Source organism: Channa argus, chromosome 20, assembly GCF_033026475.1.
Source record: "Channa argus isolate prfri chromosome 20, Channa argus male v1.0, whole genome shotgun sequence".
Lineage (NCBI taxonomy): Eukaryota > Metazoa > Chordata > Actinopteri > Anabantiformes > Channidae > Channa > Channa argus.
Window position 1 is genome coordinate 8,171,937 of NC_090216.1, and position 13,233 is coordinate 8,185,169.

At 36.8% G+C, this 13,233-nt stretch overlaps 1 protein-coding gene across 17 annotated transcripts in view; it reads left to right on the plus strand.

Annotated features, from left to right (window-relative positions):
• Positions 1-13,233, plus strand: part of LOC137105264 (calcium-activated potassium channel subunit alpha-1a) — an 81,803-nt gene that overhangs the window by 39,773 nt on the left and 28,797 nt on the right. For 14 of the 17 annotated variants that reach the window (XM_067487205.1, XM_067487195.1, XM_067487197.1 and 11 more), the window contains exons 4-10: positions 1,622-1,715; positions 1,800-1,911; positions 6,905-6,980; positions 8,002-8,077; positions 8,218-8,388; positions 9,804-9,895; positions 13,085-13,195. In XM_067487205.1, the coding sequence (XP_067343306.1) occupies positions 1,622-1,715; positions 1,800-1,911; positions 6,905-6,980; positions 8,002-8,077; positions 8,218-8,388; positions 9,804-9,895; positions 13,085-13,195 (732 nt within the window). Of the gene's footprint in view, positions 1-1,053; positions 1,077-1,621; positions 1,716-1,799; positions 1,912-6,904; positions 6,981-8,001; positions 8,078-8,217; positions 8,389-9,803; positions 9,896-9,980; positions 10,073-13,084; positions 13,196-13,233 lie in introns of those variants that run through there. The other 3 variants (XM_067487196.1, XM_067487209.1, XM_067487211.1) reach the window with 2 other exon arrangements.

Genomic DNA, 13,233 nt, shown 5'->3' on the forward strand with positions numbered 1-13,233 from the left:
AGAACTAAGAGCGAAGCATGAAAAAAAAACTAACAACACTAACCGCCTGGCACTAACATGCTGCAGAGAAGTAAGACTGTAGGAATTCAAATCCTCTAATGTGATGAAAACTAAAGTTTTCATTTTTTAAATTCAGAAAACAGTGAGCATTTGCAGTGCTACAAAGAGCTGATGATAAAGAGGTAATACTGGCAAATATTTGGGGCCAATCAGGGAAAAGAGGCCCCAGTGGCCACTCATATTTGCCAGCTACAGTATAAACCTCCAAAGCGGCCCAAAAAGTGGGACTTTTAGCTACTGTGTGTGACAGCTGGATACTGTTAGTTACTGTATTACATACTGTACATACAGCAAATAAGGAATGAAAGGAGCATGTCATTCTGGTCAACAGGAGCAAAAGAAAAAAACTTAGAAGAGGAGTGAAGAATGACTTGGGTTTGTTTCGAGGGCCTCGATGAGTTTCTTCGTTTAGAGAGAGAGAGATCACTACTGATAATTTCACTACCTCAAGGTTGTGAAGCACTGCATTCGGGCTCCAGTAAAGACTGTTTTCATTATCAGTTAATGTATAAATAGTTTTTCCATTTAATCACTTAAAATCTCCTAAATATTTAAAAAAGAAACATGTTTTCAGGTGATTCCCTCCGTGTTTTGTTTTTCCCTGACCAACAGTCCAAAAGTCAGATGTGCCAAGTTTAATAAAAAAAACTTTGCAAATGTTTTTATTTTAATTATTCTCTTGTACAAAAATGAAACAACATGAAACAACAAGATGATTCATCTACTAATAATTTCAGCACTAACTGTGATAACTAACCTGTTTTCATCTAAGTCTTTCAGTTGTATATATATTTTTTAATTTTCTCAATTATTGAGTACAATTATTTATTAATACAACATATGTTCTACATTAAAGCTGGGCACTTTTTTTTATATACAACCTGTGTTTGAATATTTGTTACATTTAAAGTCATGAATATTATTACTGCATCATACTAACCTATTACATTCACATTTACTTGGTGAATTATTTCTCTTTATTTGGATTCTTAGTGCCAGATACAAGCTTTGTGAGGGTGAGATTTTACAATATTGCTAGCACTTGCTATGGCTGCCTGATTTTATTAAAGAAGACATGACCCCTGCATGCATTTAACCCTTAAACTACTGCATTGGCTCTGCCTTTCCATCACGTTTGACTCAGTATCTACTTGCTCTATGTTGTTTATGAGATGGGAAATGCAAGCCTGAAAGGAAAACAGCATATTTGTAATAATAATTTATGTAATAATGCACTTGGAATATTCCTTAGACATGTTGTTTTGCAGTTATTTAAGGGTTAATCAGGTATATCTTGATATGTTTTTGCTTGTGTGATAATAAATGCATGTCCTTTCCCAACAGAAAAACACATTGGACAACTATTGCACTTTTTGAACACTTATGTTGCTCTTCTTTTGAAAATCTTCAAATGCATTTTCAGGAAAAGAAGAATGCACCTTTTATGCTTTATTTTCCATAAAATGCTGTTGTTATGTATCCGTTTTACTAAAGCTTTCCTCAGTGATTCTGTCACTTCTGCTTCTCAGACATTAGCACGCTTTGTTTCTTTCTCTAATAGTCCTATCGAGTCCTGTCAGAACTTCTACAAAGACTTCACATTGCAGATTGACATGGCCTTCAACGTGTTCTTCCTGCTCTACTTTGGCCTCCGTGTAAGTTTAAAAAAAAAAAAAAACTTGTCTTTTTATTGTCTCTGTACCTGAAAACTGAGACTCTATTATCCTTCATTCCCACAGTTTATTGCTGCCAATGACAAGCTGTGGTTCTGGCTAGAGGTGAACTCAGTGGTGGACTTCTTTACAGTTCCTCCAGTGTTTGTGTCGGTGTACCTGAACAGGAGCTGGCTTGGTGAGGATGCCCATTTTCACCCACACAGGCTGTTTAATTGAGCCTGTAGGTTCCAGGAGCCTTTGGTGCCACCAAGTGGATTTAATGTGTGTAACAGTTGTCAGTGAACATGCCAGATTATCTCAATCACCACTAGTGCTAAAAAAAAAAAAAAAAAAAGGGCAGATTCATGGTATTTATTGAGTTATTTACGTGGGCACACCTACAATATTAGCCATATACGTTTGATAATTTTGTCATGCAGTGAACTTTGCATTAGGATCCTGCATGTCATGCATGAGAATTTTGAATGGTTCTCCATCAAATTAACAACAGCAAAGCATGAGAAGTGAAAAGCATGGTGACTGGAAGGCTTTAGGAGCTTTACTCATCAAACTAATGATGTTTGCATGACTGCACTATCAAATATTGTATGGCTGTAGAGGGTGTGCCATTCGAATAGGCTTTTTTTTTTTTTTTAGTTTGATTGTTAATACTCTTCATACTGTTCTATGGATACCATGTCTTCATTTTGGAAGCAGTGGTCACTGTGCTGCAGATGTTATTCACATGCCCTTCATCTCTCTAGCAGAGCTCTCCAGCACACCTGTACTAACACTCAAATGAAATCCTGTTTTGATTGAAAAGTACACGAATGGATAAAAAGGTAATAGGCTTTGTTGGGGGATCGAGTGCTAGAATAGAAGTCAATCTGCTAAATGTGTGAAGCTCATCACTCAGAGAGGTCTGTGAGGAATTAGAGGATTAAGGGGAATTATTATTTATTTTTTTTGGGGGGGGGGGCGTTACAGGTTTTTGTAGCTGCTTTTTCTTTTCCTGTAAGCCTCAGAACAAAACCCACTGTGTAGCCACACCAGCACCTCTTTGAGCAATCAACACCCTCTACTTTAGAGCCAGTGTGTGAGCTTGATAGGCACAGCTGTGTAATGTGCCTGTGTGTTTTCCCTGATACTGTATACTGTGTAATGTGACTTGTGGCAGCAATGACAGTAGGTAGTGCTGGTTAGTGGTGCCATCTAGTGGACATGAGATTATGGCTGCCATTTTTGTTTGAGAGCATTTACTGTACTGTAGTGTCTTTATGAATGTTGTGATCTCAGTGATGTTCTAACTGGTTCTGATCACAGTTGTTGGGAAAAACAGTACTTGCTGACAGGTTATAGCATCACACTTCTGTCTGTGGCAAGAAGTGGATGTTCTGAAATCTGAAATGAGTTAAGAATCCTTTTTAACTTAAACTCCATTTTGTGACACCTGGATTTGTTTTGGGTTTAAAGTCTGTGCTTATTCAGTCTGTCCATGTCTAAAATTACAGACTGTCCCCAGTTTCTCAACATGCTTCCCACTGCTGTACGCTGAGAGCCGGTCGGATAAGCCTAATGTATATGTACGTTTACATACGGACATGTTTTCTTCTAAATGTTGTAGAATTGCCTTAAAATGGTGGTTTATCATTTTGGTTATTTGTCTGTCATATGGTTGTTACTGTAACCATCCTGTTGTTAGTGTGTGTGTGTGTGTGTGTGTGTGTGTGTGTGTGTGTGTGTGTAGGTGCTGCTACCTTTTGTTTTTTGTACCAAAAAAACAAAATAGGCTTTTTGTCACACACCAGATGAGACAACAGTATATACTGTATGCAGGCTTGAACATCATGGAGAGAGAGAGAGAGAGAGAGAGAGATATCTCTCTCTCTCTCTCTCATACTGGAACTGGAAATTTATATACAATTTTGCAGGAATAAGAGTGCTACTGTTTAACTAAATGAGGGGAAATAGTGACATTTTCTGTTGTTTCTGCAAACCTCAGTGGGGAAAAATTCAGTGTCAGACAAACAGTAATCACAGTAAACATCGGCAGTGAGCAACTGCTATTGGAGGATTAGTGACTGCTTAAATGTTACATTAAACTGGGGTTAAACACGTGATGGTCCTACCCACCTCAGCAGCCTCTGCTTGCAGCTGTCGAACGCCCACTTCTGATCAACACTCACATTTCACAAGGCACACAGCCAAACTGCCAATCCTCCTGTCCGAACATTTTGACACAAACACACACACACACACACACACTATATGCGCTAATATTCTCCCAAACTGACACGCTCATTGATGCAGGATGAGCCTGACACACATTTCAGATGAGCGAGTAGTGAAGTGTTTCTCTCACAATACCTGAAGTGGAAGCTCAAAGTCTGAGCTCCTGCCGATGCAAAACTCAAGCTGCCACCTAAACAGCTCAGTTCTTTCTGGCGGTGACAAATATTACACTACTTGAACAGTACAGGATGTTGTGTCTTGGTGGTGACCACATGCTGGAGCTGAAGTTTAAAACACTCAGTGAGGCTTTTGGTTTTAAACTGTCCACAGAACCAAGATTTCTTGCCCCATCAGTTAAATACTGTATGAGTCACACATTAATGAAGAAAGAAGAGGTGGTCTGAGTTTTAAAGAGAAGCTTAATTTTACCAAAATGAAATATTAATTCATTATTATTATTGCAGACATTACCATTCATTAATGTTCCGAGATTTTATAACACATCATCTGCTGTTTGAGTAATAAGTAGATTCCTAAATGAACGAAGCAATCCTCACGAAAATGAAAAATTAGTGGAATGTCATATTTTCTGCTTTGTTATTCACCCTACAATTTTCCTCAATTTCCAATACAATTAAAAGAAAATTGCGTTTTCACTTTAATCTGATTTTAGTGTTATAAGGTAGTTTAGTTTTCTGTCTTCTATATAGTTATAGCTTTTGTCTTCAGAAATCCTGAATATTTCTCTACATTTTTCAAATGAGACATTATGTGAAGGAAAAATGATCATTTTCACAGTTCGCAGTGCTTCATTTTAAACTAAAGCTTTTTGCACCTCCAACTCTTTATTGTTCTTACTTGATATTGAGTCAACAGTCATGGTATTTTTCTAACTATAGTAGTAGCCATTATTTCTGTTTTACTGAATGGACTTGAAAGCTTACTGTGGATCCCAGCTAGTTGCTGCATTTTCAGTCTTTGCAGTTTGTGCATTCAGTTTTTACATGGACTACAGTGGCAGTTATTACATCAAATCTGATTAATTTAAGGATTACTGCAGAATCACTAAATCCATAGAGAAATGCAATGATTGCCAAAGCTTCTCCTTCTTTCCATACACAGGTTTACTGGTCATTTGCATAACTTGTTTTCTGTTTTAAATGCTGGACAGAGATACTGTTCTTGTCTAAGATTAGAGAATGAAATTTGTCAAGAGCAGTTGCGTGGTTGTAGGGATGAGATGTAGGTTACATTGTGAAGCCAGCTGATGGACAGAATCTCTGTCCGGCCTCTTCCTTTGCCTGGATGAATCCTAAAGGAGCTTACACTCTAATATCCTGATGGGAAAAGGGTTTGCTTTAAGCTCGATGACCGTGCCTCATCGCCACAAGGATACCACGAATGTCTGATGTTTCCTTTGTGGTGTCAACTGTTGGGCGCAATTGTTTTTGGTTTTTAATTTTTTTACTTTTTGGAGGAAGTAATGGTTTAACATCGGCCAAGTAGCGCAGTAGAATAGTCAAGACGTGGATGTGAAGCAGATTTTGGACTTTACTTTACATTTGCCAGTAATTTTCAGGCATGATTCCCACTAAGATGTTAGTGTACAGGGGACCTGATGGAGGGACACAAACAGAGACAATTCCTAACACAAGAAGACGCAAGAAATCGACTGGGGAGCTCTTCCAGAAGGGATACAGGGTCAGGATGAGCCACTTGCAGGTCACAGACAAGGAGGACCAAGACAGTTTCTGCTACAGCTTCAGTGCATGCTTCCACGTAATCTCCTACTGGGGTAAGACCTGCAGGACGTGGGAACCAGGGGGAATCTCCACTAAAGCTAAAGGCTGGCATGTCCAGAACTCTTTGGTGTCAGCTGGAGCAGGTTCAGGTTCAGGATTTGCTCAGTATTATGCTTCCCCATCTGGCCAACATTGACAATTGAGTTGACAAACGAGTTCTGGCAAGGCACATCACTGTCCACGTCATTTTACTAAAGATTATTTATTTATATTTTTTTACTGAATGAATTCTGTAGCATCTCTGATTTGTGTCATGTGGCATTTGTACAAATGTGTCTACTTGATAAATACATACAGAGATGGATTTTATTTGAGTGCTCAATCTTAGCTGAGGTGGCTTTGTTTATGCAGCATCGACACTGCAGTGGATTCAGCTTTTTTTTTCTTTTCTTTTTTTTCCCAAACTGAGCTGAATCAATGACTCATTTAGCTTTGAGGCTCAGGTGGGAGGTTCCTATTAGCAAGTAGTTCACTGCAGTGTGCCCCTAAATGATGAAGCATAAACAACAAATTGTTTTTGGTTTATATGATGTTTTTGTAGGAAATGGTAGTTTATGGCATCTATACTTGTATATTCAGGCTGACATACTGGTTATAATGAGGCTTGTATTTAACTTGTACGCACCGAAATGATGGTTTGGCTACAGAGTGTGTGTGTGCACTGTGGCTGGTGTTTTCACTTACTTCCTATTTTGTCAGTGTTATTCTGTCCTTGTACTCTTGGCAACAGGCACAGGCTAGATTTTTTTTTTTTTCTCCATCCCTTAAATACCCTCAAATTTAGGATTTGACGAAACATCTGCGTGACAGCATCCACCTGTCTTTATTCTAATCAAGATTTTATGTGTCAGGTAGGTGCTGGTGCGCTGTGAGGCTTCTGAGATTAAAATAGTGTAACGCTGGAGATGCGAAGATAGCTGCAATGGTAGAGCTTGTTTTATTTTTCCCAGTACATTTAAACTATATTTTACTATTATAAAACAGTAAGTACGTAAGTGTTCAGTTGGATTTTTTTTTCAAAATGAATCCAATGAAGCTGATAAACATGGATGAAAGTATGAAAGGTAGGATTTTCTTGTTTAACCACAGACAAATGTAATTGATTTTGCCTGTATTATTATTAATCATACTGTATGTGGTCTTTTTTTCTCACAGGCTTGAGATTTTTAAGGGCCTTAAGGTTGATACAGTTCTCAGAAATTTTACAGTTTTTGAATATACTAAAGACAAGGTAAGCTCACGAACATGTTATCTCACTTTTCGTCAGTGTGGTGGACTGTGATGTTTGTGGCAAAGTGAAATTGTGCATGTACAAAGATTTATGTTGATGATATAAGCATAAAATACAGGTTATTTAGAAGGGGAAGATTTGTTTTTGCTTGATTCAAAGTTGGTCACAGCATGAACACTATGTAATGAGGTCTAGATAATTTGTAAGTCAGTGAGGTTCTGCATGGTGCACGCTGTAGTTGTATGACGCAGTCTTGAATAAAACCGCTTTCTGTCTCATTACTGCAAAGAATTAAAGCTTTTAGCACAGATGTCATGTCAGGAAGAGCTTATAGAGCTACCAAATGCTTTAGAATAATCTCCTCAGCCGTTCACGCCTATGAAGGGAAAGACTGAACATGAAAAGTAGTATATATTGTGAATTTGTAAAATGCATGTTTCAAAACTAATATGCACTCTGCTGTTATTCCATATACTTTAATGATAAACGTATCAATTAAAACACATACAGCAGTTTGAACTGACTGTTGAGTGTGAGTGAGTAAATTTCACATTCAGATCGAAAGTTTAACAATCGTACTATTTCATTTCATTATACCTAAACTCAATGTGATGCATTATAGATCATGCATCCATTCAAATTGTGTTTTGATTTTTTTTTTTTTTTTTTTTTTGGGTGCTTCAAAATTTGTTAACCCGTTTTCTCAGTTTTTGTCTCTCTGCACAAACATGAGCTATGATTTAAACCAAATATGTAAAATGACCAAATCCTAAATATTTGTGGGCAGCAAAAATATTTGAACCTCATTATCTGGTGTGACTTCCTTTTTAATTGGGTTCCTTTTAAGTAGTTTTTAGATGTGGTGTTTTTAGGGGAAATGTCCTCTGTGGACATTATTTGAGGACAGGGTGAGTTTAGGTTGTGCTTATGCAGAATTGGAGAAAAGTGTTCACAAACTTCGCAAGTAATATTCACAAGTGTATTTTCCTATACTAACCTAAATGTTGTCTGTTCTCAATAGCAACTCGATAAAGCTGGTGAACTTGTGCTCAATCTTCATAAGCACATGGCTCACTGCAGCAGGCTTCATTCATTTGGTAAGTTTATGCCATTTAATTTAAGGAAACAATATGTTGGTGCAGCAAACCGCCACTTGTTATTAGTGTATACTGATAAGGGGGGAAAAGCGTTTACCTATTTGTTTTTGCGCTTGTTTAAATCTTGATGTCTGTTCCAGGTGGAAAACTCAGGGGATCCTTGGGAAAACTTCAAAAATTCCCAGGACCTTTCGTACTGGGAATGTGTCTACTTACTCATGGTTACTATGTCCACTGTTGGCTATGGAGACGTTTATGCTAAAACCACCCTGGGTCGCCTGTTTATGGTCTTCTTCATCCTTGGTGGTTTGGTAAAAATCCCTCTGATTACTTATTCCTGCTTATATTCCTCCATGCAAACACCATCACAGCCTTTCAGGCGTTAAATGCTGAGATGCTCTCAGCTCAGAACACTGTAGGCTGATGTTTATTTGATGCTCACCACAGTTTGTTGCATGTGATATATTGTATGAGCTGTCTACAGTGTTGCAGCATTTATTCAGGTATAATGATGATGATTTGTTATATTCACGAATTACTGAATGACATACAGGATATTTTTGCATTTGTTTTTAACTGTAGAAGTGTTGCGGTTTCAGGTGACTCCAGCCCTTTGCTTCCCCTCCCCTCTTTCCAACAAACACAATGTTACAAGGGTGATTTATTATAGCCCGGCTTTATGGATGCAGCAAAATTCTGAACTCTGAATTCTGGGGAATAAGTTTTTATAGAATGATAAGGTGATGATGGAAGAAAATAATCAGACGAAAAATTCCTTTCTGGGTTTCACTTTAGATTTGAGTTACCCGATAAAGAAAGAAGTAAAGTTGTAAAGCTTGCAAAGTGCATAAGTGGATTAAATATCAGGACTAACTTTAATAAAAGTGAAAGAGATCCGTTTAAAGGTTGTGTAGGTGGCATTTTGGGCATAGTTAGGATTTATATCTCTTTAGGAACGAAATTTAATCAGTAAACAACCCATTTCCAAATGAACACAGTACACTACACTGTAGTCTACTTTGTCTTGCTATGAATGGGCACGAGACACGAACTAACATTATGGTTTTGAACATTTCACTTAGAGAAACCATCACATGAAGGGGGAAAAAAAGGCCTCATAATAGGTTGAAGTCAACAAAATTCTAAATAGTACATTTTAACTCTGTAATAACTGTAAGATAATTAATAGGACAGATCATCTGATAAGTCACTTTCTACCTTTTTCCTAATGTTCTTGTTTATTACCCTGCAGTAATTCAAAAGTATTTGTACTGTGGAACCCTGTTTTGCCCGTAAACTAATGGTTTATTAACGCGTATTAGCCTTTAAGTATCTACATTTTTGGATGTGGAGCTGTCCATGTGACTGTGCTACCTGAATCATCCCACTATTTGTGTTTGTTGGACAAAACATGGCACATAAGGCTTTTTCTTTAAGTTTTTCTACCACAGATTGACACACTGTCCATCAGCTGTCATTTTTTCCTTTACTCTGTAATTCTTCCAATATCCGTACATATTGGCCTTTTAATTTCCTTTTTCATCTCCATATTTTCATCTACATTGAGTCAGCAATGACTAATTTTGTTTCTCTCTTTTCTATCACCTCTACAGTAGAGTTCTTCTTTCAGACTTTACACACTTCTTTGAAGTAAAAATAGAGGACCTGGTCTTCTTTGCCTATCTTTTTTTTTAGTCTCCTCTTCTGTCTCCTATCTTCTCCTTAGGCCATGTTTGCAAGCTACGTCCCTGAAATCATAGAGTTAATAGGAAACCGCAAGAAATATGGTGGTTCCTATAGTGCGGTTAATGGGAGAAAGTAAGTATTCATGGAGGCTCTACTGCCTCCGCCGCAGTAGAACCTTCTCTGCATGCCCTTTTCTTTTTCTTTTTCATGCATGTAGGCCATGTTTGCTCGCTACGTGCCAGAAATTGCTGCTCTCATCCTTAATCGGAAGAAATATGGAGGGAGTTATAACTCGACCAGAGGCAGAAAGTAAGTCAAACAAATCAAAAACAGCTTCAACTTTTTAATGGTGTGGTTTTGTGTGACTCAAGTGGCCATCTCGTAAAGAGGTGGCATACTCAGATTTTAGCTTGAATAGATTTGAGATGTAATGATACAGTTAGCACTGAAGTCACACTTGTGACTGAAGAACTTGGCCATGATTAATGTGTAAAGTTTATTGTATTGCTGCTTTTTTTAATGTGTGTAAGCTGTCATTAGTGCTTGTTGTCATAAACTGTCTGCTTTTACACTTCAAACACAATCTCCATTCTGACAAATTATTACGGTCTATTATTACTGTAAGTTCTAAAAGTGAAAAGGTTTCTTTCTTGATTTTTTTTTCAAAGCATTTATAAGTAATAAGTAGTGTAAGACGGATTTTTAAATACCTGAGAGTTTCAAAGAGAGCTCAAAAATACCCATATAAATTACTTCATGAGAGATTCTTTTTGCAGTGTAGTCATATTACTATGTACCATGATTGTGCCTAAAAAAGACACATGTAGGATTTTCCCACTGAAATAAACTGCGATTACGCTTGCTACTGTTTGAAAACATTGCTTATAAATAAAATCAGCTAGTGGGGTCACCCACGCCAACCTAGGTGTTTTATTGTATGAAATAAAATGTATTGTTCTTAAGATTTTAGGCATGGTCGATTTGGCTCAATGGAATTGTTGACTCAAACATGATTAAATATTAAAGATCATATCTAACGGTTTCTATATTTGTTAGAGGGAGAAAGTTAAATCGTCTTATGTTTACAAATAAGTTTCCAGTTTCCTCAAGAGACCAAAATATGCAAGACAAAGAGTACAAAGTACAAAGAGAGTTATTCATACAAGGACACAACTACAGGGTCTTGGTACATCCAGGTTAAAGAAAAGAAAATTTTCGGAAAAATAAATAAAAGGTTGGAGGGACAATCATCTCACTCTCTGCTGCACAGATGTAACAACGTTTATTATCCTTTTTTTTTTTATCATGAGCCAGTGGGAGAAAATCCTACATGTTTTGTGTTTATTTGGTAAACTGCTCATTGTTGTCGGTGTATTGTCAATGTGCCAAATGTGTTTTCAACCATTCAACTTCATAAAGTTACATTTTGTGTCCCACCCTCTAAACTCAAATTCCTGTACTAGAGGTACATAATGTGAAATAAATCAGGTCAAAGGAAAGTCCTACTACTGATTTAACAGAAGGGTTGAATATGATACCTACAGTACTATCAATGAACAGGATAATAATTTTATTGATTTGCAAGGTAATTACTGATTAAGTATGCTTACAAATGATTGAATAAATAAAGTATAGCCCCTTCTAGACAGCTTATTAACTTGATTTAAGACCTAAACATCCAGTCCTGTATGTCATTGCTTGCTTCATGCTGTTTGTATTTTTTTTGTATTTTTTGTTTTTTAAATATTCTGGAAAACTTAGTTTTTGCTCTGCTTTGCTTTTGAGTTTTCCACGCTTTGCTTTTGAACATTCTTGGCCTTTATCTTCAGTCTAAGCTACACCCTCAGGACTAAATTAAAAAAAAATGGTAAACAAGAATAGTTTGACATTTGTTTGAGCGAGCGGAGCTGAGAGCGGAGCCGTGGGGCAGTTAGTTTACATTATCATACAGTTAATTACGCTCAGGTTTTTTACACTTTGGACAAAGTCAGGTCAGTCAATTTCCCTTTCATTCTTTAAGCAAAGCTAAATGCCTCCTGGTTCCAGCTCGACACACAGATATAAGGAGGACATTAATTTACTCATATAACAAATTCTTTAACATATGCACCTTCAAGCTTTGAAGCGGTTGGAACGTAAGACTCTGCTGATGCCTCTAGCAAAATAGAACTTTTCATATGATGCTTTTGTTATATTTGCTCACTCTATTAGTTGTGAAGTCAGACTTAGACTATTTAGATCTTTTTTTTTTTTTAAGTCTTTCTTGTGCTAACATCTTCATGTATCAGTCCCTCAAGGATTTTCACAGACATTGCTGTGACCTAAAATGCCCATTTTCATGACTGCTTTAAAAGAAATGGTGATACATGTTGCCATTTTTTAATGACATTTTAATTTGAAAGGTTGCATATGAATCACATGGGACTAGAGGGACTGATATATGCATCATTTGCAAAATATTTTATTTAGTATTTTGTTTTGTGAATGAAATGTAACAATCCTATTCAAATGAGAGAAATAAGTTCAGGCATTTTGTTTGTGTTGTGTTGCAGTTTCCCCACATACAGTGGCTTTACAGTAGATTCAGAAAGTCCAACATTTGTCCTAGTGTGATTCCACGTTTGTCTCTCTAAATTTAGAAATAATAATAAAAAAAATTCAAACTATTTTCACAAAAGGACAGAATAATTAGCACCATTTTTCATTATGTCTTTACTTGTAGTTATTATCATAACTGCCATAGATGGAACGGCCTCTTAATCTTATTCTTTATAAATTAGCAGAAGAGTCGAAACAGCAACGTTTCTGATTGATTTATCATACATTAAAGCCATGACTGAGATTTCTTCTTACATAGCTGCATTTACAGATGGAATCTTAATTCAAACATCTGAAAGTGTTAGGGTTAATAATTTTAAAATAAGCATATAAAAAACAGATACAGTAAGAATCAATTTAAAGTGGGTCCTTGCATAAAGGATATGTGAGAATCGAGATGCACTGTGCTCTGATTTCATAATCTCCATCTAAGTAAACTCTGATCCTTTATAATCTGATACTGAAATCCAATGTGCTCTCTGACCTGCTCGTTTAGTCCTCACTCATCACGCAGGAACATCAAACATCCGTCCTGTAAAATTGTTTTTATTATTTTCAGTTTATTAAAGGATTACTTTTTCCAAGTCCATTACAGCCGTCATCTCCCATTTACCTTTTGCTTTCAGGATACAGATGAGGATGAAACAACTGTTTTTGTGTGTTTCTGATTCGATGTTACTCAGCAGCTTTAAGTTCACAGTTGCTCTGCACCTCATTTTCTAGGCACATCGTGGTCTGTGGTCATATAACACTTGAGAGTGTGTCCAACTTTCTAAAAGACTTCCTACACAAGGACAGGGATGATGTCAATGTAGAAATAGTTTTTCTCCATAAGTAAGTAAAAAAAAATCACTTCCCTGAGAAGATAATCA